This window comes from Zonotrichia albicollis, chromosome 11, assembly GCF_047830755.1.
Source record: "Zonotrichia albicollis isolate bZonAlb1 chromosome 11, bZonAlb1.hap1, whole genome shotgun sequence".
Taxonomy (NCBI): Eukaryota; Metazoa; Chordata; class Aves; order Passeriformes; family Passerellidae; genus Zonotrichia; species Zonotrichia albicollis.
Genome location: NC_133829.1, coordinates 8,593,661 through 8,619,387, shown reverse-complemented (window position 1 = coordinate 8,619,387; position 25,727 = coordinate 8,593,661). Strand labels below are relative to the sequence as shown.

At 42.7% G+C, this 25,727-nt stretch overlaps 1 protein-coding gene across 1 annotated transcript; it reads right to left on the bottom strand.

Annotated features, from left to right (window-relative positions):
- Window positions 1-22,415: 22,415 nt before the first annotated feature.
- Window positions 22,416-24,954, bottom strand: TLNRD1 (talin rod domain containing 1). The gene has a single exon (XM_005483412.4). It carries the CDS (start codon window positions 24,250-24,252, stop codon window positions 23,185-23,187), a length of 1,068 nt encoding a protein of 355 aa, XP_005483469.1. The 5' UTR covers window positions 24,253-24,954; the 3' UTR covers window positions 22,416-23,184.
- Window positions 24,955-25,727: the final 773 nt, after the last annotated feature.

Here is a 25,727-nt window from a genome sequence, read left to right as displayed (position 1 = left end):
GCTGCTTCTTTCTCTGTGCAGCCTTTATCAAGTTTCCTAGTTTTTCCAAATCTCAGCTCACCAACTAGAGAATTAGGATTAAGCATTCATTTTCTCATGTGTTTGATGGATGTACAGAGTTCTGTCATCTAGCATTTGTTTTGCTATGTCATTTGTCATAGCAAAACAGAAATACTCTGCACAAACCTCCATTCATGTTGGATTTTTAGTGAAGTTTACTCAAGTACATGCAGTATTATACAAGTTAATAATAGGAAGAAAGATGTCACTTCTTGACAGTTTTTGGTATTACCCACAGACCTTTTCAGGGTGCTTTGCTAGTGCAGGTTTACAAGCTGAAAAGGACATTGTGTTACCACAGTTGCTATAAAAGATCTTTCTGTAGTATTAAAACATGGGATTGACAGGAAGATTTCTCTCATGATTGGCCTGATTTTTTGTTGCTTTAAGTATGCATTGTTATACCTTGGCATTGGTATTCTTCTAATAGTTAACAGAATAACACTGCCATTAGCTTTTCTTGCCACTAGGCAGAGTTAGACATATTCAGGAGCTGGTGCCTTTGGGCATTGGTGTTTGCATTGCTTTTTCCCCAGCTCACCTGCTATTCTGCTTTGGAGGCAGATGGCCAGAACCAAGAAAGGGTTTCCAGATCTGGCCTTACAAACTGCTGAATGAACAACCACTTGAGGTTTTAGTGCACAATTAAATGTGACTTTGTCATACTTTAATGGCCAAATGAAAGGGGATTCAAAATTGGGAAGGGAAAGAAAGAAGAGCAAAATGCAGCAATAGTCTTGAGATATCATCCTCAAAGGAGGTTTTCAACAATTGGATAAAGGACTGAATGATATTTTACAGATTTTTTTTTTCCTTCAGAAACATTTTTCTGATCTGTCCATGACATTGAGAGGGAAACACTTTCCTCAGCCCCAAAGTGAAATGAAACAGAATTTATCCTTACAGTTCCCCTGAAACAAATACAAAGAGAATGACATTGTCTCACATCTTAGAGTTACTGATGGGGAAAGTGAGGACTGAAGTGGTCAGGGTGGGTGAAATCTGCTGAAATGCACTTTTGGAAATGGACTGGAAAATACAAAATGCAAAGGCTCTGCCAGTCTGCAGCAAGAAAATTACATTCCAGCTTTTCAAGCAAGAGACGTTGAAACAGAGCTGCTGCTCTTAAACACAGCTCCTTGTGCAGAGGTGTTAAATCAGTTTATTTACCTAGCACAAACATGACTAGAATGTGTGAGGAGGAAGGTGCCTGCCTCCTGCAGCATCCCAGCTGAGGACACAGGCAGCAGGACGTGCAGGCAGGGCTGGTTAAGGGAGGGATGGAAACAGGAACTCAACTCAGCTCAGTCTTATGATGGGAACAAGTGAATTAGAATAAGAGATGTAGGATTTCATGTTGACTTGAACATTTCAAATTACAATAAGGACACAAATTTAATAAAAATTTTATTGTCTCCAGAATAATGGGGAGATTTGTTATGGTTTTTGTGTGTCAGAAAATGCTGTAATTAAGACTGCACTATAAAAACAAGTGTGACAAGAGTTATTTTTAAGGTTCTCAAACTCTGACAAATTCTCCTTTTAAGCTTTCTTGCTTCCCCCAACAGTGGGTAAAAAAATCATATGATGTAACAAAAAATCATAATTGCAAGCCCTTATAAAGCTTGTTTTTTTAAAAAAAGTAGAAAATTAAATAAAATATATATTCTGATTCCAGTTTGCATAATTTAACAAAAATAAATTTAGGGCTCAGTGGGAAAAAGTAGCTCCCATATGGCATTTTCTATGCCTACATTTTTTAGAATAAAATGTAGTCATGGAAAATATAAAGAATAAAATATAAAGAATAGCTTGACACACTTGTTGCTGAAAAATATGCATCCTAAATATTTCAGCACTGAAGAGCTAACATATTGCTTGATATTCCCCTTTTTGCAATTTAGCATTGCCCTTCTTTGATGTATAATATCACTTTAAAAACTCAGTCACTCTTCACTATTTGGTCTATGCCTGTTTTGCTATGTAGGAATGAAACCAAGCAGTGCTTAATTGATGATTAAGTTTATCTATCTGCATTATTTCTGTACCTTATCCCAGATGGGCTCTCCTACCTGCTGGGAGGATACTCAGTAGTAGAGTTGTAGTGCTAAATAGCCTGCAAGTAACACTTTTTTATAAACCAGACTGTATTTAGCCTCTGTGTTTTCATTATAGCTATTTTCCAGACACCAAAAGCTGAGTTTGTTTTTTTGAAAGAGACTCCACAAGTATAAACTAGAGCTTAACTTTTTATTATTTGTAAATGTTACATGTTTTATTGCTGAAGAGCTTTATCAAAACTTTGCACAGGACATTGAATTCAGTGCTGGTAAGGGAAAATTATCCATCCTCCCTATGCAGAAAGCATTACATCATGGAGGGATGGAAACAAAGAGCTCTGAGGGACTGGGATAGGCAAACTTCCCTCCACTCACAGGAAATGGGTGAAGCCTTTCTTGAAATTATTATTCAGACATTTTGTGCTGTGAAGGAAATGTCTCCTGATAGCACAAGCTATTGGTTTCCTGTTGTGAACTAACAGTTTTGGCATAACCAAGAATGGACAGGAAGGGCAAATGATTGGGGGTCATTGGAAGAACTTATTTTAATGAAAAGACCAGACCAAGTAAGTGGGAAGAAATTTGGCCTGGAAAAAACCCTGAAATTAAAATGGGAGTGGGGGAAAGGGGAAAAAAAGGGCTCAGATGCTGATTTCTATACTGGAATTAAACAATAATAACACCAAAAAAATGTTCCCCATGAAATGTTCCCAGGGTTAGCAGGGGGAACTCTGTTGTTGGGCAGGAAGTATTGCAGGGGGAGAAAGCCCTTTGTGTCCTACCTAATCAAGGGCCTAATTCAACAAATATATATCCGGCTTCTACACTGAGGAAAGCAATTTTTGGAAAGTTTCACAGATGTGGAATTGCTTGGGTTTTTTTTTACAAGTAATACCTTATAACAGAGGCACTTTCAAGTATTCTTTTTTCAAGCAGGGTGTATAAATAGCAGTGCCAGCAGGTCCCTGCACTGCCTGCGTGCTGGGCCAGCTGAGTGTGAGCAGGAAAAGGCAAAGGGAACACAGGCAAAGGCTTACATGACATATTCCTTCCCAGCCTGCTGTGCCAGCAGGGAGGAGGAGGATTCCCTGGTCCCCACTGAGCTCTTTGGGGACCTGTGCCACCTCCACAGCCTTGCTGAGGCTGTGCCAGGACTTCCCTCACATGTGTGCTGCTGGCTCTTCTCTGGAGGGAACAGTGCAGAGCTGGTCCAGAGCCTTCCTCCTGGAGCATCATCACTGCAGCTCCTCTCTGGAGGGGACAGTGCAGAGCTGCTCCCAGCTCCAAACCTTCCTCCTGGAGCCTCCCAGGGCTGGAGGATGGAGATCATGGCAAGGAGCACTCACTGAGCCCTGCCCTGTCCCTCACAAGGTTTCACTGCCAGCAGCAAAAAGTAAATCTAAAAATCTCTCCAGTGTTGCAGGCTTCTTTTTAAGATGGCAGCCTAAGTTTCACTTCAAACATTCCAATCATTCTATTTCTAAAAATCAATGAAATCTGCTTGGACTTCTGTGTTATGTACTTTTGGAGCAAGCATTTGCACCCTTGCAAAGATTATTTTGGTCGTATGGAAATTCAGGTTGTAGAAAGTGGCTGCCTGGTTCAGAAAAAACATGAAAAGAGTTACTTTGTTTTTGCAGATTCTTAAAAGGCTGCCTCTAAAGAGTCTTTGATGATGCCAAACCTAAAAGAGTTTGTAAAAATGTGTCTGAATTTGTCATGGGATTTAATTTATGTAGAATTTTTAAACCCATATACTACATTTCTGCTTTCTACTCTTAGAAAAATACAAACTTCAGTCACATTGGAATAATGCTTTTTTTTTAACATCTCCTTTTAAATATTTTTGTTTGCATTTAGGACTGCCAGCATTACCATAGAAACCCCCAAAAATAAAGACTTTCCCAGCCTTATGAGAGTACACCTGCAAGAGCAAGAACTGCCTATCAAAAGGGACTTCTTGATTATGGGTGTCACCTAAGGACATTTTGTGAGGTCAGTATGACTTTTTCTCTCAAAACTTATTGAAATTATATTCTTAGCATTGATACAATTTGGTATCTTGCCATGGACCAGTAACAAATGTCTGTTGCTATCCAATAGTGCTCTTTTAAATATACTATCTCTGTTTCAAGAGAAAAACCAGCTCTTGACAAACTGTAGAGTTGAGTTTTGAAGCTGTGAAATATCAAGATGAAATAAGCACTCATCTCAGTGAGACAAACACGTAAAATGCAGATCTAATAAGCTGTTTTAATATAAATCATTCCACTGGCTTCAGAAGGACTTGGATCAGAGTTACAAAGAGAATTGCAAGAATTCATCTGCTGCTTCCTAGTAGAGAGGTGGAGAATATTTACTAGTGAACATTGGCTACTATCAAAATGGATCTGGTTAGATTTTTCAACACTGCTAATTTTATTTTTTTTTTTATTTACAGAATTAAACAGTTTGAAATTTTACAATTGCAATTAGTTCTGTGCAGTTTTCAAATTAAAAAGTTTTTTAGTTAATTGCAATGGCTCAGCATATATTTTTTCCAAGAAGAAGGCAGCTATGCTGGTAGGACTGAATTCAGATAACCTGGCAGTACATATGAATAATACTTTAAGATAATGTTCTTGTAATAACAAGCTCTCAAACCAACCAGATATTTCCATTCTTTTGCTGCCTACTCTCTGTTCTCAACTAAATGCATTGTATATTCTGCTTGCCAAATTGTTAAAATTTCCAGTGTATGAAGGCTTTTGATTTGTGTACCTTTCTGCAGTGTAGTGGCAATTTGACAAGCCTGCATCTGTAATGAGCACCACTGGGAAAATAGAGATTTTTGTTTGTTTGTTTTTCTGTATTAAGGACATTCCAAAACTAATGAGAAACTGAATTTTAAATGAAGCTAGAAATACACCTTTGTGTTATTACCAATAGCATAGGAAAATCACCTCCATATTTTTTGCAGTTGTTTAAGCACACTTATTAAGCAGACTAACTTAAATGCACTCAGGTGTTACCAAGATTTGCTTTTCCCTGCTCTTTAATGAGCAAGGTCCTTGGCAGAACTGTTTTTCAGCATAGACAAACCTCAGAAGTGCTATCTGTAACATCTCCATGGTATGTCTAACAATAAATGATCCTGTTCAAACCAATGGACACTTTGGGAAATCAGATGCTATTCCACATGAAGAGGAGCAACAGCTCTCCAGGAGTACTGAAGTATTAAAAGAAAGAACAAATTCAGTCCTCAAACCAGGTGTTTGCAGTAAAGAGCTGAGTCTAGAGAGGGAGAGATTCATTCAAGCAGAACATTTAGCAGTACAGGACAAATTAGTGGCATGACTATTGATTGCACTGTCTCTGACTATAATCTCATCAGAATATTATCATTTTTCAGAACTGGAGCTTTCTGTTGTACAAATGACAAATTCTCCCAAAGAAGTCTGGTGCTTCTAAGAAGAGATATTTCCAAAAGTGCACAGGTACTGTCAACAAGATACAAGAGTACTGGAGTAATTTTTGCTGAATTTACCAGCTTTAGGTACTGCACTATGAAATTCCTGGATGTTTGCAGTCAATAAGGTTTCTGTGTCACAAGATAAATGTTTCCCCAACAAATGCCGATTTGAATGTTATACATTCCCACTGCTTCAATTTTTGCTCTAGGCTAAGTAGATGATTATTTAGCGTTGCTACAAGCTGTCATATTACTTATGCTGCTCACCAAAGAGGTGGTTGTGTTTCAGCATTAGGCAGGGAGCGTTCCTGTGTGAGCATTTGAGCCCAAAAGGAGCATTCCAAAAGGTTGTTGCCTATGTTTGTTGATACCCTCTAAGGCTGATTGTTGTTGCAGATGGCAGCAGAAGATGAATTTCCCTGTGAAGGTGGGTAGGAGTGGCAATCAGATGGAACTGGGAAACGGTTATAAGTGTTTTAAATTCTCGTGTGGCAGAAAGTGTGGAAACTGTGGATAGGTTAAAGAATGATGGGTTACCATGCAGGGTTAATTTTTCAGGAATGAAGTGGAGAAATTATAATGAAATTAATTGTAGTGGAATTTGTAAACTGGCATAAAACTGAGGTCAGTCATTGTAAAATTATTCCTCTTCCTTTGGCTGGATGCTCTGCACAAGCTGCTATTCCCCCTCCTACAGTGTTAAAATCACTTCTTTTCATTTGTGCGTGCTTTCTGGAACTGATGAGATTAAAACAGCATAATACCACTTCAACTCAATAGGGAATGATTGCAACTGAAAAGCATTTATTTATTTGATGTGAATCATTCTGTAGCACATTTCAGTTTCAGTTCCATACTGGAGAGGAGGTTTTTTTGTCTTTTAAATATTTACTTAAATAGGAGAAGAGACATCCTCTGATGTCCTTGTCCGTGGCACCTTTACTTTGCTAATGCAGGTGAGACACACCTCTCTTCATAGTGCTGATGTATTGCAAAGGGACATTTAGGGTAGTTTCCATTATTCTAGTGTTACCACATCAAATCTTTGCAGTTGTATATGAGGATGCTGGTCAGTGTAAAAAAAAAAAAAAATCATAACATAATGTAAGTATCATAGAAAAGGTTACAAAGAAAACAAACCAAAGAGTGGGTTTTGTTGTAATGCCACTAGCTGTTTTCTCTATCTTACTAGTAGTTTTTGAAATGAAACATTAAATAGCCACAGTTTTATCTAAAAATGAAGTAGATGCTTTATGGAGAAAGTTTTGTCCTAATTAAAAGGACAGGTGAATTGTGGAGAGAATGACTTAATATTGTGGTAACCATAATATTTGAATTTTAATTGTATTTAAAAACACTGCCCCTTTAATGACAGCTTTCTTACACTAATGCATAGCTTTTCTTTTTTTTAAACTTAGTTAACAGTTCAGATCAGATCCTTTTATTCCAATTTACATACATGCCAATCATTCCAGGATGGAACTAACAATTGTATCGTAGCAAGAGTGAAAGAGATTTTGTAGACAAAGAACATTAAAAAAAAAAATCTTTTTTAAGGCCAGTTAATATAACTAGAAAGAACAGGCAGGCTTTTGGACTCAAAGTCCTTTCTCTGGGTCTGAAAAGGAGTGGCAGAATCTAAGACAGAGACAAGATTAGGTCCAATTCCTCTTAGTTTAATCTAATTATGTTAGTTAGGGCACTTGAGAGATAAGGGTGCTTAGCATGCATAGAGCAAAGCTCCCTCCCAGTTACAGCCATCAGTCTGCTGGGAAAAGTTGTGTTGCAAATTGTACATCAGTTTCCAGAGAGCTCCTGGGGTCCCTAACTGCTGGCACACACCCAGCCACACTGGCAGCACACACGGGCACTGCAGTGCAGGGTCTGGGGTGGCTCTGGACAAGCCAAGTTCACATCACCATGCCAGGTCTGCACACAGAGCTCCCTGCACCTCCTCAGTGACTGTCCCACTGCTGGGGAGCTGAGTCCCTGCAGCTCAGTGCCTGGGGTTTGGGAGCCCCTCTGGAGTGTCCTCTGGGCTGCTGTGTGGACAGGATTCCAACCAGGCAAATGGGTGCATAATCAATATCCCTCGGAGTCCTTGGCCATCTGGATGTGCTGCTACCACCAGGCTCATTCCTCAGCTTGATGATTGTAATGATTTTGGAAATGGCTGTGGCTGCTCCCAATCATTCTTTTAACAATTTCCTGGACAGTTATTTTCAGGGTCTTGGCCTTTTCCTTCAAAGCTATGTGTCTTTATGTTTCAAGATCTCTGAACAGCAACTTGTACAGGTATGTCCTTTTGTGTCTACTCCTCATCTTGGAGCAATTGCCTTTTGAATGGGCTTGTGACAAAGTGACTCAGGCAAATGCTGCTCTAAGTGACCTTCCCACAGACACTGAGAAAAAAGGAGACAAGCATCAGCTCTCCATTTTGCTGGACAGGGCATACCCACTTAAGCATACAGTCAGGTGGAAAGCAATGTGAGTTTCATAATGGTGTCAGTAGCAGACCCCAGCTGCTCCCTCTGATACAGCACACATAGGGACTCCCCAGACAAGGCTGGCTTCAGCTCCATTTTACTCTGCAGTTCTGTCTATCTTCAGGATTTTCCAGCCCCAACAGGCATCTTCTTGTGTATTTTAAGCTGAAAGAAAAGTCAGCAAACAAAAACGGAGTCTACACAGGCACCCAGAAACAAAGCTGTCATTATAGGATATGCAACTGCTTTTTCTGAAGCAATGCTAAGTCTTATTCTCTCAGATCCGTACACACTGTCCAGTTCACATCTCAAATCACTGGGGGAAAAGAAAGTTCCCAAACGTGCTTGAAATACTAAAGCAGTCCCAGGAGGAAAAACCTAAACAAACACTGTCCCCCTACTGAACACACCCCATCCTCCCCTAACCTACTGACACTGTCAGCACTTTCTGACTGTTCTGCTCTTCACAAGGCAGGCTTACATTGCTTGTACAGCTTTTTGTCACCCCTGTGCATTGTGTGCCTCAGTTACTGAGCCAGCTGCTCTGCTGATTCTTAGAAGGGCTTTCACAGAAAGGAATTCTGTATAAAAATGCTGCTGCTGCCCTGAGACTAGGTGGTGACTAGTGGTGACTGGTCATTAGGTCAGCCCCGGTGACTTGTGGTGCCTGGCACCACTGGTTACACAAGGGGCCAAGCAGCAGAGAGGCATTTTGACAGAATGGCTTCTGAGTGACCACTTTCCTATTATCAATCTTTACCAGAGTATGTACATATCACTGCAGACCAGGCATTTCTAATTACTATTGCTAACTCACAAATGAGCTGGCTAGTTGGCTAGGGTTGGCTAGTCTTAGCCTCTTGACAGAAGTTGTAATAAAAATCAAAAGCTGCACTTGTTTAAAATTATCAGTTATCACCTGAAATAAGGATATTTCAGATGCCATTTCCTTGAATATATGGTTAATAGTTTCAAATCTTAGGAAGCATGTGCCAGTTCCTACCCAGTTCATACAGCTGCACCAACTTCAGAGTCTTTGGATTCAGTTCAAATCTTGTTTTCAGTATGACAAGAACTTTTGGCAACACTGTAATTAAGCAACAAGAAGAACTCCAGTAATAAGACAGACAAACAAGAATACCTTAGCAAGCAGGTAAAGATCTAAAGCCTTGGGAAGGGCTGGGTAAGCTTTCAGCACAAACAGAACCATAGCAAATTAAACAGGTTTGCTTAAATTGTACTTGAGAAGGCCACTCCTAGAAACAGATCTTGAGCTACAACCTAATTTCTCCTTTCCAGGTGGCCCTTACAGACAACCTGAATCCAGAATATCTAAAAGTGCCATGGTCTAGTTTCAGGCCACAGAACATCTTGTCTAGCTGGCCTCAAACTTAAGGTCTCATCACAAGGACAGATGGGTTGTGGGGAGGTGACTGGGACAGGTAATGCTCAGGGCTTGCTCGCACTGCAGGATAAGGGTCTGATGCTGGGAGTGAACTTTGGTTTTTCTCCAAGTGTACTGATTATTTCAGCAGTCCCAAATATGATCCTGGGACCTGATCAGGAGTTTAATTCAAAGCAGTAAATTTGTTCTTTAGACTGTACTCAACTCACAGAGCTCCACTGGATCAAGGAAAGCCCCAAAAATTACACATTAGGTATGCGCAGTTTCATAGCAAATGCAAATACTCACTTTAAATGTCATATGAATGCAGTGGATTGCATTAACAGCATGCTGGTGGCCTACTTAAATACTGGCATTTTCTTCTCTTCAGTGCATGTGCAATTTATAATAGCCAGCTAACATCAGGAAGCTTTTCATGCTCCAAGGCTGAAATACTTGTATATTATACTTGTATACTGTACTACCCCCAAAGACTAATAGTAAAACAAGATAGGGGAATTCACTCCCTAGAGAGAAGACTCCTCTAGGCTTTAAGGACACATAACTTCCAATGAAAGCTTTACAGGAGAGCTGATATGTGCAGCATGACTGAGGCTCAAGACTACCCCAGTGTGTGTCTGTCTGATGAGGTGCCTGTGGCACTGCTGTAGCATTACAAACATGTACCAGTAAATCCACCTCTGAATGCACTTAATCTCCCTTGGGAATGAAGTTCATCTTTCACAATGCAACATGGTCTTCTAAACATAAGGAGAAAGAAAAAAACATTTATCATTCTTGTGCCAGGCAGAGTTCAGCTTGAAAGAAACCGGATGAAATGTGTATCATTCATCTGAGGAACAAATCCACACTACAGATTTGTCTGAGAGACAAGTGAATGTGATCCAAAAAAGCTATCCATTTCAGAATGGGAGGCTTGAATTCAGTCCAACCAGAAAATGCATGCTGAGTAGCATCCATTTAGTCAGAGTAGTAATGGTTTCTTCTAAGAGCGCATTGCCTTGATCATTGTGTTAAACACTGTATATATAACCAACAAAAATTCCCATCTTTGCAAATGCAGGCTATCTGCCAGTTCCACAAAGGGATTTTTTTTTCATAAATAGCTACTGCAAAAGGGATGTTGCCTGCAGAGCAGGTTCTGTGTGCTCAGCCTACTGTGATCATCAGGTCTGAGGGCACAGTAAATGGAATTCACAAGCCTTTCCAAGTCACCTCCTGTGTAAAGCCCTGAACAGACAGTCCCAGAAGTGAAGTAAGGAACAACTTCCCCCTCCGCCCCTTTGGGCAGCTCTCAGACATGCCTTTAGCAATACCTAAAACAAGAAAAACACCTACAGCCACTTCAATGGGGCTGGCGGAAACAGAACGGAAATGAGAAACTGATTAGGTGGAGAGCCAGCTTCACATGCACTGAAACTTCCAACTTTTGTTCCTAACAACTTTTTAAAAACTGCTTCAGTTTTGCTAGTATTCCCTTTGAAAAAAAAAAAAAATCTTGGCCCATGAGCTCTCAGTGCCTACACAGATGAAAGCTGTGAGAGGCCTTAAATGACTTCAGCAGGAAACTACTGGGAAGGGGAGGGGTCTGTTTTCTGACAGTCCCATTACACATTTCTAGGAAAAATCTTTTCAAGTTCTGTGGACGAAAACGAAACAGAATTACAGCACTGCCTCTCTTTTGGAGACAATCAAAACAACACTTTTTTCTGCTCTCATGCTGTAGTGCTGCAAAGTAATTTCATTCTTTTTTTATCTCTCCTTCTTAGGATCTCGGGGTCAGGAATAGCACTTCAGAGTGAAGAAATTGTTAGAACCAACGCAATCTAATCTGCTCAAAAAGGACTCACGTTTGTTTCAGGTAAACTTGAGAAACACTTTGTTCTACAGTTGCTTTCATAAATCCTTCTGTCATTTCCCAAACTGTTCAGTGATCTCAGGAGTTTTCTGTTTAGTAGCAATGACAAAGCACTCGACTACTGCAGGAAAGCTGAGCAATAACAGACGTCAGCCAACGCCACCCCCAGATCACTGGGGTGGAAGGTCATCCTCAAACAGTATTTCCATTTTCCCCTCTTGGTAAATTGCTCTGGGGAAAAAAAAAATCCTCTTTTTTTGGTGTAATGTAGTTAAAAATTAGGAAGTCACCACCACTTACACAAAGCTGGAATTCCTGGCTGTGTTGGGAATTTCAGCTGATGTCTCCACCCAAGCAGCGTGTGGAACCAATGTAATGGCTAACACAATTCAGAGCTTAAAATGGAGTGATGGTGCAGCTCCAGCTGTTTTTAGAAGTCAGTACAAGAGATCTTAGGAAGCATTAGAGAAGAAGTAGAAACAGAGGTGATTTATGGCGTCTAGTCTGATGATGTGCACTAAGGAATATGTGAGTGACAGTGTAAAAAGCAAGGGAGAAAAGCATCACTGGACAGTATTACACAGTGCCAGGCTGAGGACCAAGACAGCCACAAAAAGTGATGACTGTTGGGACATATCTCATGGGAAGCAGGTGCATTGTTTTTCATCTGTGCTTCTAGAAAAGGCACAGTCCCCAAAGGTGAAGATACATGACAGCCTGGGATAGAAAATAGAGCTTTTGTTCTGATGAAGATGAAAGGTTCACTGTGAGCAGACTTGGCCCAACTGCCCTTAACAGTTCCTGTGAAGGGATTTGCTCTACGAATCCCTCAGTTATCACAAGCTGCAGCTCCCTATTTATCAGCTCATCCAAGCCAACTCTGCAAGGGCTTTTTTATTCCCTGAGAACTGAGCTGTACTGTTTGACCAAACAAGTTTCTACCTTCTTTCCCAGTCCTAACATGCAGAGAACTAAAATCACTGGCAGGGCACAGTGATGACAAGCATTTACCTTATTACCAAATATATTTCCATATAGGCCCCTGCTTATATAGTTCCTCAACTAGCTGCTAGTTCTGATGCAGATTTTTAGCAATGTAATAACTACTTAGTATTTAATGAGTATTTAGTAGTAATTTCATAGATCTGCTATCTGGAGATGTTAGACACAAATGATTTATCTGGTGAAGAGAATCATGGTATAAACTCTGTCCTCACTGAAAACAGAAGCTGATTTGCTGCCAACATCAGTGCTTCATATTTGCACAGGGTACTGTGCTGTGTATTTACAAAAATAATTAAATAAATAGATAAGCAATGGAACTATTTGACAAGAACTACAGAGGGGTGAGACATTTAATAAAACACTTCTAGGGCTTTCATCTCAAAAAGCTAATTTAAAAGGTTGCTTATAAATAATAAAAAAATCAGTGTTTCTTTGAAAAATCAAAATACCCAAACCTCAGGTAATGCAGTTCTTCACTAAGAGTACAAAAACCTCTTCTCAGAACATGTTAAACCTGTACATCCCAGTTCCATATTGGCAGGTAGGACTCACTCTGCAAACTAGACCTAACTAGGAACATTTTGCTAAGCGCATTCTAAAGGGCTATAATTCCCCCTCTAAAAATGGTCTGAGAATTCTGTACTTTCTGGAGTGGTGAAATTAAACAGTTTGAAAATAAAATGTTTCGGGCTTACAGGACTCCTCAAACACTACTACAGATACAGCAGCAATTAAAATGACTAGGTTGAAATTATCATCAATCTGACTTCAGCACAGTGCTAGCTTCTTCCCTTAGAAACAAATTTAACATCATTTCACTCTGTCACTAACCAGGATTCTTTGGTTCTGATATAGTAACTATCACTAAAGCACATTAACAAGATGAGCACTTTTCTAAAATAAAACTGTAGGACGTCAATGCAAATCAACAGTAAAAATCTATTTTAGAAGGATGTAAGAAGTAAAATAACTTAGTTACAGAGCATCTGAATGAGGAAAAGAAATCTTGTTTTGCAGCCCATTTCTGTAAACTAAAGCAGTTTGCTTTTTCCCCATTGATAGAAAAAACCTGCTAATTTTTGGCATAAACCCCCCAACATTTAACCTGTTATTTTTGATAAGTAGATTTTGAAAAGAGCAAAATATGAAGGAAGGCTTTCATTAATCATGTAGGATATAAATTTTTTGGCAGGTGAAATTCTTTATATTTTGGAATGAATAGTCCTGAGGTAGAAGGGCTAGTTCAGTTATTGAAAGAGAAGTGTCCATCTTACCATCCTACAGCATTTTTCCTACAGCTGTACTGTGACCATTCTTTATGCTCCATTCTCTTGACAGGAGTGACTTTCCTTGGACATCAGTGATTAACGGAAATTCCAGATCACTCCAGTAAAATGCAGTCTCACAAGGAAGAACCTGCAACATCTCAGAGATCACAGTCTTAAAAAGGATCCAAACCCAGTGAGCAACTGCATCCTCCATAAGTGAAACCTGTCCATCTTCTAAAATCATCTCATGGGGAGGAGATGTCCACAGTAACAGCAACCAACTATAACAGCAACCCAGGAGAAGCTATGGCTAAGGTAATAACCTTTGGGAAAAGCTTTTAAAAAGTACTTTGACTATTTTAAAATAATGTTACTATCAGATAGATTTACTAGATTTTAGAAGTCTTTTTCACTCAAACTTCTTCCTGATCACCCCTGTACATTTGCAAAGTATGTTTATCATCCAGTCTTCTCCAAACCACCATTATTTTCAAAGGAAAAGGGAAAAATACTGCAAAGGCTTCAATGATGTGAGTGAATTATTTCATTCACAAGTGCAGCATGTGTTCTCTCTTCTGTAATGACACAGTACAGAAAACAAGAGGTAATTAATGCAATTCCTTTGCCAAATGAGTGGGATCTTATAAAGAATTGGCACATAATTCTGATTTGAGCTTCCTTGTTTTAAACAAAACCAAACTTAATACAGAACAATATAATGTACTAACATGGTCCTTTGCCATATTTTTCTTTTTCCCCCAATACAAGGGTCTGCAAAGTGCTGGGCCTGTAATCAAAGGACACTCAGTGCCCAAACCAGCACTGTTGATGCAGCCAGACATTTCTGTGTGCTGCAGTACAGCCATGAAAGTGAACCAAACAAGAACATTTGGTCTTTTGTTGTCTTACATACCAAGAGAGAAAAGCATGGCTCTGCCTCTGTTCTACCCAATGAACAGATGTGGGTTTAATCACATATAAAAGAAAATGCTCACAAGTTTCAGACTATGACTTTGATATTTAGGAGTAAAATTACTTTCTCAAAGAAAGTAATTTTCATCTAATTATCTTGAAACTGTCCATAAAAGGAAGATAGGTAAGGAATTGGATAAATACACCAAATAGGGTTTCCTTTGGAGTTATTTTCTGCCACTGGAGAGAAACCTAAGGAAATTTTCATAAACAAAGCACTCGTGGCAAGATAAGAAAAGAAGCCTCAGGGTCCAATATCAGAAAGTTATAGGAGATTCTTCAATAAATAGATACTACAGAGCAGTGTAAATTCAGATGCCTCCTCTGTCTTGCTGAACTCAAAGCTGCAAATCAACTCAATACACAAGGTTAGCAAACAGCAGAATTAGGTAAAATAGAAGCAGAAAATGCCATACAAAAGCCCCAAAGGACACCTTAAGGGCTATAACTTTAATCTGGCCACTAACCTACTATCCAGCTCCCCTGCCTCCCCCCCAGCTCAAATCACCTCATAAATACCTAAAGCAGATTATCCTTCCTTCTGGGGAGCATTAGAGCTCTGCCAAGATGTGTGAAATGCAGATCCAGGGAACACAGATCTGGGGCAACTCTTCAAGACACATTTTGGAAGGATGTCCACGGCATGGAGGAGGTTGGCATTCACATCCAGAGAGAACAGGGATGATTCCAATGCCACCAGGATCTATCTCATGCACGTGGCCTCTGCAGGGATAATGTGCACAAAGGGATCTCTCTCCCACATCTGGGTGCTGCACCAGGAGCAGAGGGTGGAGGGACAGAGATGAAATCTGTGGTTCTGATGTGAAAGCAAGATGCACAATGCTGGCATCTGGCAGCCATAAAACACTCATGAGGCAGAGCTGGGCCTTGGGCTGCTGCCAGCCAGGGTGCCTAAAGGATAACAAGAGCTTGTAACCCATGCAGAAGGGTCAGGATGGCAGAACACAATCATGGCCCATGCAACTGCAACTGCAAATTCCCAGCTTCCCAGGGTTTCACTAAGAGTGTACCCAACATCCTAAATTAATCCTAAATTAATTTTAAACCCACAGGCATTCAAAGTTCATCACAAATGACCAGGCCTACAAAGCATCCAGACACACACCTCCCACTGAAAATCAGTGGGAGTTAAGCCCCTAAATACTCCAATAGTTCTGACCAAGTATTTTCCTTTTTTCCCACCCTTAAAAACCCCAAGTTGTGTTGTCCCTTTGAGCCTCTCTTGCTCATAGCTTTTTTCAGTCCTATATTTCACTGTAATTTCTTGGGAGCATCCCAACCTGCAGTGTCCAGGCAGCAGCACCTGTCTGGAGTTTCAGAGATAGTGCTGGTGTCTCTGGAGCATGCAGCACTCACTTCAACAACTGCTCTTCATCCCACTCATGTGTTACCAGCTCCATTTACAGGCACAAACTCCTCTAATGCCAGTCACAAGACAAGATTACAGATCCTGAATGAATCCATGTCTAAACTCAGTATTAAGGAAATTTCATGCAGGCAGTTTCACTTACAAACTTTCTTGCAATGCCTAGGACCTATCTGAGTTTCTAAAAAGTGAGTTTTTAATTATGAGCAGAGAAACAATAGCTCACTTCAGCATGAAAAAGAATACACCCATTATTTTTCCATGCTCTGTAATTTAAAAATAGGTCAACTCATTAGCTTTAAAGCTTTCAAAAATACTAAAACTGAAACACAGGGCTCCGTTTCTTTTTGTTTTTTAAGCCAGACCCAGAGATTGAAGAGTTTTAGACCAATGACTACTTTAAGATGATGAAAGAGGATAAAGTTTTTGAACTATGAATCTAATACAGCCAGAACAGATTGATTTCATAGTAAATTTTTAAACAGAAAGTAAATTTTTAAACATTGACTAAATTTGAAGCATTTAAATAAGACCAGAGCATTAACTGCACACCAATTCAGAAGTGCTGCAGGGCCTATAATTTGTCACTCTGCACATACAGATCAAGATGACTTTTCTCACATTTTTCCATTGTGTGCATGGTCAGAATGCAAACAGGGGCCAAAGTGCACCTGAACAGCCAATTGAGAGACTTCCTATATGTAATGTGAACCAGACAGAATCAATACACACTGAAAAAAATTGACTAGGAAAAGGCAATTTCTTACTCTTTGCTTAAAACCGTAACCCTCATGGCCAGAATTGCTCTCTTGACATTTTGTAAGTTGACAACAACAGAATTGTGGTTAGTGGGACATTGAGTCCCAGTGCTTCCCAAGCACCTTCTGCATGACCTGGGACACACCTGCATTCAGTATGAAACACAAGTTCTTCAGTGCCCAACAGGCTTCAGGGCTGTGTTGTCTATCCCCAGACCAAAGTTCAGCTGCCCAAACAAAACTGCTGGTTTAAGATCTTGATAGGTAAGTCAGACCAAAACCCAACTACTCTGAGCCATCTCATACTTCCAGTCACTTCAGCTGAGAATAATTTGATTTTAAAATTGAATTTAAGCAAGTTGTTAGTAATCACTTTTCAAGTATTTATTTTATTGAGGGAGGGAGGAGAGGAAAATCAAGCTATTTGGCTTTCCAAGTATTTAACATAAAACCCAGAAGAGCTCCATCTGGCAACCAGCAGGATTTCTAAATAATCTAAATAGTATCTACATAAGAACCAGGCTGTCTATGGAGTGAGACAACTTCAACTTTTACAGCCACAAGAAGTCTTTATTAACATAAAAGGAAATTATAAAGAATTACGTTAGAACAGGAACAAGAGCCTGGCAAGCTGACAAAAGACCCCAGGAATCTCTGCATTAATCTTGAAATGCTGCTTTTGACTTGTTGGAATATAGCATCATACTCTGCATGGTTTTAAAAAAACAAAATAAAAACCCTCTTAGGTTCAAAGGACTCAAGCACAATAAAACCAGCTCCAGGAAAATATTCAGATTAATGAAAATCAATATGTAATTCCTTACTTTGCTACACAAAAAACAACCCTTAATATTTGAACATACTTTGGAAAACATCAGTATTTAATTAAAGTCATGGAAAAAGCCCTTCATGTCCATAGATGTCTGTCTTCATTAAGAAGATGGTTCTGAGTAATGCTGCTAATTATGTAAATTAAATACACTTTTTTGAACTAGTTTTACATATAGAAAATATGGTAATTCTAATTTCCAAGTAAGTAAACACCTCAGAGTATACAGTATTTAATTTTCTGACTTACTCATGTATAAGATCTGTCCTTGCACTTCATACCTAGCCCATCCACTTTTTGGATCATTTGTGAGTGATCCAAACCTGGTGGTGGTTTGGTGTCATATGGGAAATATTTAACTGGTCCTCAATGCCCCTGTCAAGTTGCCATTGGGATTTTCTGTCAGTTTCTTGGCAAAAAATCAAACAGTGAAACAGTGGGCCCAAAAAAACATGTTATGGTGATCCTGTGTGGATAGGGCAGCCTTGAAGCTCTGCGTTTTCCGCTATCCCTGGGCTACAGGAAGAGAATTTCTATCTTTATCATTGCCCATCTGGCACCTTTCACAGGCAGCAAGAACAAAGAAGTAAAACGTACTGGCCCCTACCATCTGCTTCTGCTTGTGAAGTCTGGAGAGAGCCCGATAGGGAAGAAAGCAAAAAAAGATAAAACCCAACCCCTTCGTTTCCCACCAAACTGTTCTGGCAGGTACACGTTGTGCCTGGATTGTACATCTCTTAGGGCCACCCCAGAGACCTCCGGTTCCCCACAGCAGCTCAGCTGCTGAGCACAGAGCATCCCAAACCCTCCCAGCCTCCTGCCAGCCCCGAGAGAAAGGCTCTGCTGGCTGAGAGTTGCTTTATTGGATCAGCCGCTGCTTTATCTAGCATAGGAAAATTCCTGTGGGTTTAATAAGAGGTATTGCCCTACAGATTTTCCCTGGTCCCACCTCCTTTCCCATCAGCCACATCCCCTGTTACTGCAAGGCTGCATACACCATGTGTTGGCTGGACCCCTTCTGTCTCTGACAGAAGTTTGGCCAAAAAGAGCAGATTTTCTGCTACTTTGATCATTTCCTGTGGTAAAAAGTGAAGGGAATTATCTGACCTAGGGTCTTTTTTTTTTTCTTTCTTTCTTAGTTTTGAAAAATAACATGGCTTTACATTTGCAAGTTCCCTTAAATAGTGTACTTGCTTTCCAATAGCATTCTGCTGCTGGTTTACTGGTTGCCTTACAAAACTTACTTTTTTTAGAACCAGAAAACACATTGCTCTGATCTCAAACTCGAACTCAGCTGCTGTATTATTACATCAGTAATGACCTTCCCCATGCTGAAGGAGCAACCACAAGATAGTATCAAATTTACAGACAATACAAAGGTGGCAGCTCCTTCCCAGTTAAAAAATTATTACATTTAAAAAACAAGCTTACTTCTCTTGTGGTGGGGATAGCGTTGTTTTTGGCTACAAATGTGCATTGCATAATGTCTTTAGAAATAAGTTAACCATTTTATTAAATGCACTATTAAGAATGCATTTAGCTATGACATATGTGATATAAGCACCCTAAAACTTTTTTTTTTCCTTCAAGGCTCCACATCAGAAAATCTCCTGCTTGTGTAAGCCCATGATGCAACAGTCACAGTACCTGCTGATTTAAATGGTGAGGAAGATTTGGGAACAGGAGCCTAACTATGGTGCCAAGTGAGAATCACTGACCTCAATGGGCCCTGCAAGTGCACCCTGAAAACTCATCCATTTTGTATTTCTTCTGGCCCAGAGTGTACAAAGTAAGCAAACAGCATGAATCTACCTACTGAACTATTGTCTTGTGTCAGAACTAATATTCTATAGGAATAAATGCCAAATAAATTATCACAATAAACATTAAGTCTATAAATGTGGCACTACAGCATTTAGATACATATATTCACACTTAGTAGTGGTACCCCACTTTTTTCAGCTCAGAAAAATGCCATAATGTGCAAGTTGTGCTTGTTGGCATCAAAACCCTGGGGTTTTTTTGACTTTGCTATGCTAATTACATGAGTAGCCAGATTTTGACAGATACAGTGTTAAGCTGAGACCAGGGTGCAGCGTGTGCCTCCATTTGTGTGAGCTGTACTCTCAAAAGAAATGATTAAATGTTTTGACCTGTTAAAATTACTACTGTTTTAAAACGTTACAGGAAGTCACTTTGGTGAATTTACTATTTGTGTATATTTATTTTTTTTATCAGCCTGTTAAAAAATCATGGCCTGGCTACATTTCCCACTTTATTTATAAAACTGAATCTTTCCTGAATTCACACAGCTCAAAAGGAAAGGAACATCTAAGGCAGTCTGGTTTCTTTCAGTATTAAAAAAAGAAGAAGATACGTACTTATTTATATATGTATGCATGTACCTCACTTAAAAATATAATAAGAAAGGGGAGGAAGAATCTACAGTAACCTCGTTAAAACAAAAATTGCACAAAACCACTTCAAACAAGATCTTACCACAACAAAAATCAGCGTTATCATCGTTAATAACACAGTGCCTTTCATATGCAGAGGTAATAAGGAGGCTGTACTGTGATCCATATAATCTCAATAATGTATAAATGAATCAAAAAGGATCTAATTAGTTCAGCAGCACCAAAAACTAATAAGTAGAAACATCAAAAGAGCCAGCGGGATATTCCATTTTTTTTCAGAATTGTCTGTTTTGTGTCTGGCAGGAGGAGGCCCCACCATGGAGGTGACAGCACCTGGAGCTCAAGGATGCTGCTGTGGCTGTGCCCTGCAGCTCCCAGCCCATCCCTGCACGTCCCGCACGGATCCTGCCCCACCGGGATCCGCACAGGAAGGGTGGGGCGGGCTCCTCACCTCCTGTCTGCAGATAGCACATCCTGAACCAACACTGCCCCTTTTCCTCCTTCCACACAGCCCCGGCGGAAAAGGAGAACGGCCACTGGGGAGGCGCCTCAGCTCCCACGGACACACGCGAGGGAGGGAGACCAAGGAGAGATGGGCAGAGACTGCACCTAGCATGGAGCCATGGAACCTCCCTGAGCAGGGCCTGCACCCAGCACAGAGCCATGGAACCTTCCTGAGCAGGGACTGCACCCAGCATGGAGCCATGGGACCTCCCTGAGCAGAGACTGCACCCAGCACATAGAGACTGCACCCAGCACAGAGCCACAGAACCTCCCTGAGCAGAGACTGCACCCAGCACAGAGCCACAGAACCTCCCTGAGCAGAGACTGCACCCAGCACAGAGCCACAGAACCTCCCTGAGCAGAGAGTGCATCCAGCAGAGCCACAGAACCTCCCTGAGCAGAGAGTGCATCCAGCAGAGCCACAGGACCTCCCTGGAGATGGCCTTGGCCTCCTGCGAGTCCATCCCGACTCCTACAGCTGCTCCTGCCCTATGATGGGAAAAGGTTTGTGTATGCACACCTGAGAACCCCTTAGCAAATACCTGTGGAGGCATCCCAGTCAAAGGTAGAACACTGTGTGCATAGATGTACTTATTAAAATAAATAATTAGAATAATAATAAGAATAATAAATACTTAGAACCTGTGTTCTATGTGGTGAAGTATGGAAGTGGGAGGACTTCTGTACTTCACCACATAGCTGTGGGCAGCCATGCCTCTGCAGCACTCACTGCATGGCAAGAACATCACACCCTGCAGGAGTGCAGCCCGGGCTGATTATGGCAAAGAATTGTTCACACAATTCACTGAAGTCAGAAAAGTTCCATTTAAATATAAACAGAACCTAACCCAGAGGTCTGCTGTACTTAAGGAATTATTTCTCTCTAACCCTGAAGATTCAGATGTAGCTTTTATGTCCTCCAACAGATGTCTGTCCACTACCCAGTAATGGTTCACTCCACTTAAGTAAAAGCATCATATGCAAGAGAAACAATAATGCTATAAAACAAAGACCTTTCACTACTCCAGGTCCATTCCACACCCAAAGCCCAAAGGTTTCCTTCTTCAAAGAAATAAACAGGACAGTATTTGTTGAGGTTTAAGCCACAGTAACATTTTAAGGTGCCAATAGCTTTCAACATGGTTTGATCTGCAGACCTATTTAAAAACCCAATTATGCAATGGAGCAGGACAGAGAAACAAAACCTCCTTTCCAGAAGATTTGCTCTTCTATTTAACAGAACGTATAGAAAGCATCAGATCTCACAGGGCCAGGCTGACAACATCCATCATTACAGCTCTGGGAACTACTGCAGCATGCACAAAGCTCCACTCACACCTCCCAAGGAATTCAACTGGAGGTCAGCTGCACCTCAAAAGCCAGCCATGGTCTGCTGTAATCTGCAACACCAAACTCAAACTGCTGTGACAGAAATCTCTACTGAGGAGCTCCAACACAAACCTCTGAAGAATTAAAGTCCACTCCAGCAAACCTTCACAATCCCAAGAAGACATATGGCACACGCCAGGCTAACCAGCAAAGTTTTCTAAGAAATCATATTGGAACTCATAGATTTAACACACAGATGGCCCACAACACCTACAAGAATTAAAATTCAAAACCTTCTCAAGAGGTAACACCAAATGCTGCTAAAGACAAACAAAGCCAGGCTGTGCCCCGCTGCAGCAATCACCAGTGCTCTGCACAGCAATCCCAGTGTATGCAGCACTGCCCAGCTGCCCACAGTACAACTGGAGCAGCTCTGTGTGCTAGGGCTAGTACTGCGAGAGGAACAGCATTTATGAAAATAAAAGAACTGAATTGAAGCCTCTATGCTGCTGTCTAGAACTTACAGTTACGTTTGTACCACCCATTCCCTAGGGGAAATGACATACAATACAAACAGGCCTAGTTGTTCAATTATTCAAGTATTAAAAGATTCACAGAAAAGCATCTGAGAAACATAACATTTTAATAGATGAAATAAATACTCCAGTACATGCAAGATAAAAACTGACATTGGAAAAAAATTAAAAATCACTTTTGTTATAGTGTAATTTTGTTTGTTTGTTTAAACACTCACAGTAGCTTTTCCCCCAGTTTGGAAATCAACACATGGAAAATATAATCCACAACCTCCAGTCCTTCCACTCCTACACACCAAATGCACTTCTAACCTAACACTTGATGCAAAATAAAAAAAAGTCATACAAAACAAAAACAAACAAAATAGTAGCTACATCCATCATCTATGTGTTGTTGGGTTTTTTCGTTTTTTTAAATGAGTTAGAACTGAGGTAACCTTTTTCCTGCACAACCGAACAGCAAAATTTAGAAGGGAAATTTCGGAAGACAAGACAAGACAAACTTTAAAAACCGCACCCAGCGCGATTAAAGCTCTTTTTTTTCTCCTTTTTCTAAGATACCCCCACCTCCCCAAATATAAAAAACTTTGAAACAGTTTTACCACTTGTGTGAAGACCTTGTTGAATAAAGAAAAATTTATCTGCAGATACTTGCTTAACTTTAAAGTAAAATAAAAAGAAGCCAAAACTGGCTACCTTTATTAGTACATATAGTTTGAATACGTTCTGCATCTTCACCACATGAAATCAAAGGATTGGGCTCATCCAAGCAAATTCTTTGGTATACAAAAAAGGGGTGAGGAGGTGGGATATTATTTTCCTTTAGCAATGACTGGGATCTAAACAGAAGATGTGGGGGTTAATTCACAGAATTGGAGTTCACTGGCGGTAAAGTCCTGGGTGAAGATCTTTCTCTTAGTGCCTGAGATAGCAGGTTGCAGCCATCCGAGACGGCGCAAGCTGAGTTCCTCAACCGTTCCCTGTAATCGCTCATTTTGGTGCTACTTTCGGGGTGTTGGGCGATATCCCTGAGGCATTGGGTCAGGAGCACACAAGCAGATACCACGCTCATGGCTCCTCCTAGGATGGCAGTTTGCACAGCTTTGCCCTCTGGATTAATGGTGGCAGCTTTACCCAAAAACTGGGGCTCAGTGGCAAAGCCCACCAGAGCATAGACGGACTGCACCAAAGGTCCACTGAACAAGACGCACCGGTTCCTGGTCAGCTCGCTGGGCGAGGTCTTGACCTCCTTGACACAGGCCAAGAGGGCAGAGGCGCTGGTGCTCATACATTTGACACTGAGTTTGAACTGCTCCTTAGCAAATTTATCCTTGGATTTCTCACTGGCCAGCACGCAGGCGTCTGTCAGGAATTTCAAGTTCTTGGACATGTTCTGAGAAACCTCCAGCAGGAGCTGAGGGCTCATATCTGCCAAAGGGGTGGTCTTCAAGACCCCGCAGCCGTGCTCCACCTCATGCCTACATCGGGTCACCTTGTAGCGATCCACCAAGCCAGGCATGGCAGGCTGGGCTCCCGGAGTCTCCACTGCAGCCAGGTAGGCAGCGTGGGCAGAGCACTCGGTCAGGGAGACCACCAGCTCCCCCATCTCCATCAGGCTTTCTCCCACCTCCCCGAAGCGTCCCATGTTGAGCTGGCTCTGGACGTCATGGGTCAAGATGGAGAGTCCTTTGGTCCTGGCAATGATCGTGTCCCTGCACTTCTCAAAGGACTCACCGAAGACAGACAGGCTCTCGGTGTTCACCGGCCTGGTCTCGCTCGACAGCAGAAGCAGATCGGCCACCAGTTGCATCTTGATCTTGCAGTGGTCGCAGATAGAGATGAGCTTCTTCCTCTGCAGGGAGCTGCTGCTGGGGATGCCGCCGCCGGAGACCTCGCTGCTGGACTTGCCGGAGCCACCGCTAGCCATAGCGCCGGGGGGGCACTCGCATGCCGCTCGCTACCCCGCTGCTGCCGCCTCCGCCGCCGCCCGAGCAGTCCCGACTGAGCCCGGCAGGATCGCTCTGCCTTTTCCGCAACATCATTCCATTAATCGCCGGGAGGCAAGAAAAGGCTCTGGGCGCCGGGGCTGCCGCCGCTCGGGGAGCGAGCTCGGCCGGGGCGCCCGCCCCGCTCCGGCGCCAGCCTCCGCTCCTACGGCGCTCCCGCGGCGGGGCGGCGCTCGCCGGGCGCCCCCGGGCCCCGGTCTGGCATCCTTTAGCTACAAATACGTAATTTTTTTTCTCCTTTCCTTCTCGCACGCTGGCTCGCCTTCCTTCCACCGTCTCGTCCGGCTCGCCGGCTGCGGGATCCTGCGCGAAGTTCCCTTCAGCGGACGCGGTACCTCAGGGACGCTCCTCCGCCGCGCGGAGTTGGGGCAGGGGCGCAGCCCTCCAAGTTGCTACCGCGCCCCCGGCGCCTCCGCTCGGGGAGCGCCCGCCGGGCGCAGCTCGCAGGGGCCGGAGGGGCGGCGGCTGCGCACCATGTGCCGCCCCCGGCGCCCGCCGCGGCCCCGGCTCGCAGGAAGCGCCGCGGAGGGTGTGGCCCGCCCGCCCCGCACGGCCCCGCCGCGCACCCGCGGGGAGCCGGCCCGGGAGGGGAGAGGGGCACGGCGGGGAGCCGGGACGCGGGGGAGCGTGGGGTGAACGGAAAAAAAAAAAAATAAAGAAGAAAGAGAGGAGGGGGTAAAAAAAAAAAAAGCTCCACCGGATCCGGGTGCTGGGGCGGGCGGGCGGATCCGTTCCCCTTCCTTTGCCGCTGCCTCACTCCTTCCTGCCGCGATCATTCACGCGGGCGCTGCGCGCTCGCTCCCCGCCGCCGCCGTCCATCCCCTGCGCCCCGGGCCCTCCTCGCCGGCTCTCGCGGTGGCGCCGCCGCACCAACTTAGGCTCTTCCCGCAAACAAGGGTGGTGGCCGCGGGCTGCAGCCGCGGATGCTGCGACCCGCCCGGCCTTGCGCTCCTCCTGCCATCTTCCCTGGCTGAGCGGCCAACTCCCAGGGAGGGAAAAAAAAAAAAAAAAAGAAAAAGAAAAAAAAAAAAAAAGAGGGGTAGGAAATCTTCGTTTAAATCCCTTTCTCAGGCTTTCAGACAAACTACTGGGAAGCGGCGGCTGCGACGGCGCTGCCAGCCAGACGCTGCACGGCTCCGGGGGAGCTCCCCCGCCCCGCTGCCTTTGCTGTAACCTCACTTGAGCCTATCGAAATCTTTTGTGCGGTGTCACCGCCCTTCGTTTAAATCCTGCCCTCCCCCCGCCGCCGCTCCGCGCCCGCCGCCGCTCGCTCCTCCCAGGCGGAGGGGGCAGCAGCGCCGGCACCGCCCGCCCGTCCCCGCCGCTGCCCCGTCCCCGTCCCCGTCCCCGCCGCGCGGGGCTCCGGAGGGGCTCCGCCAGTGCACACACAGCGGCG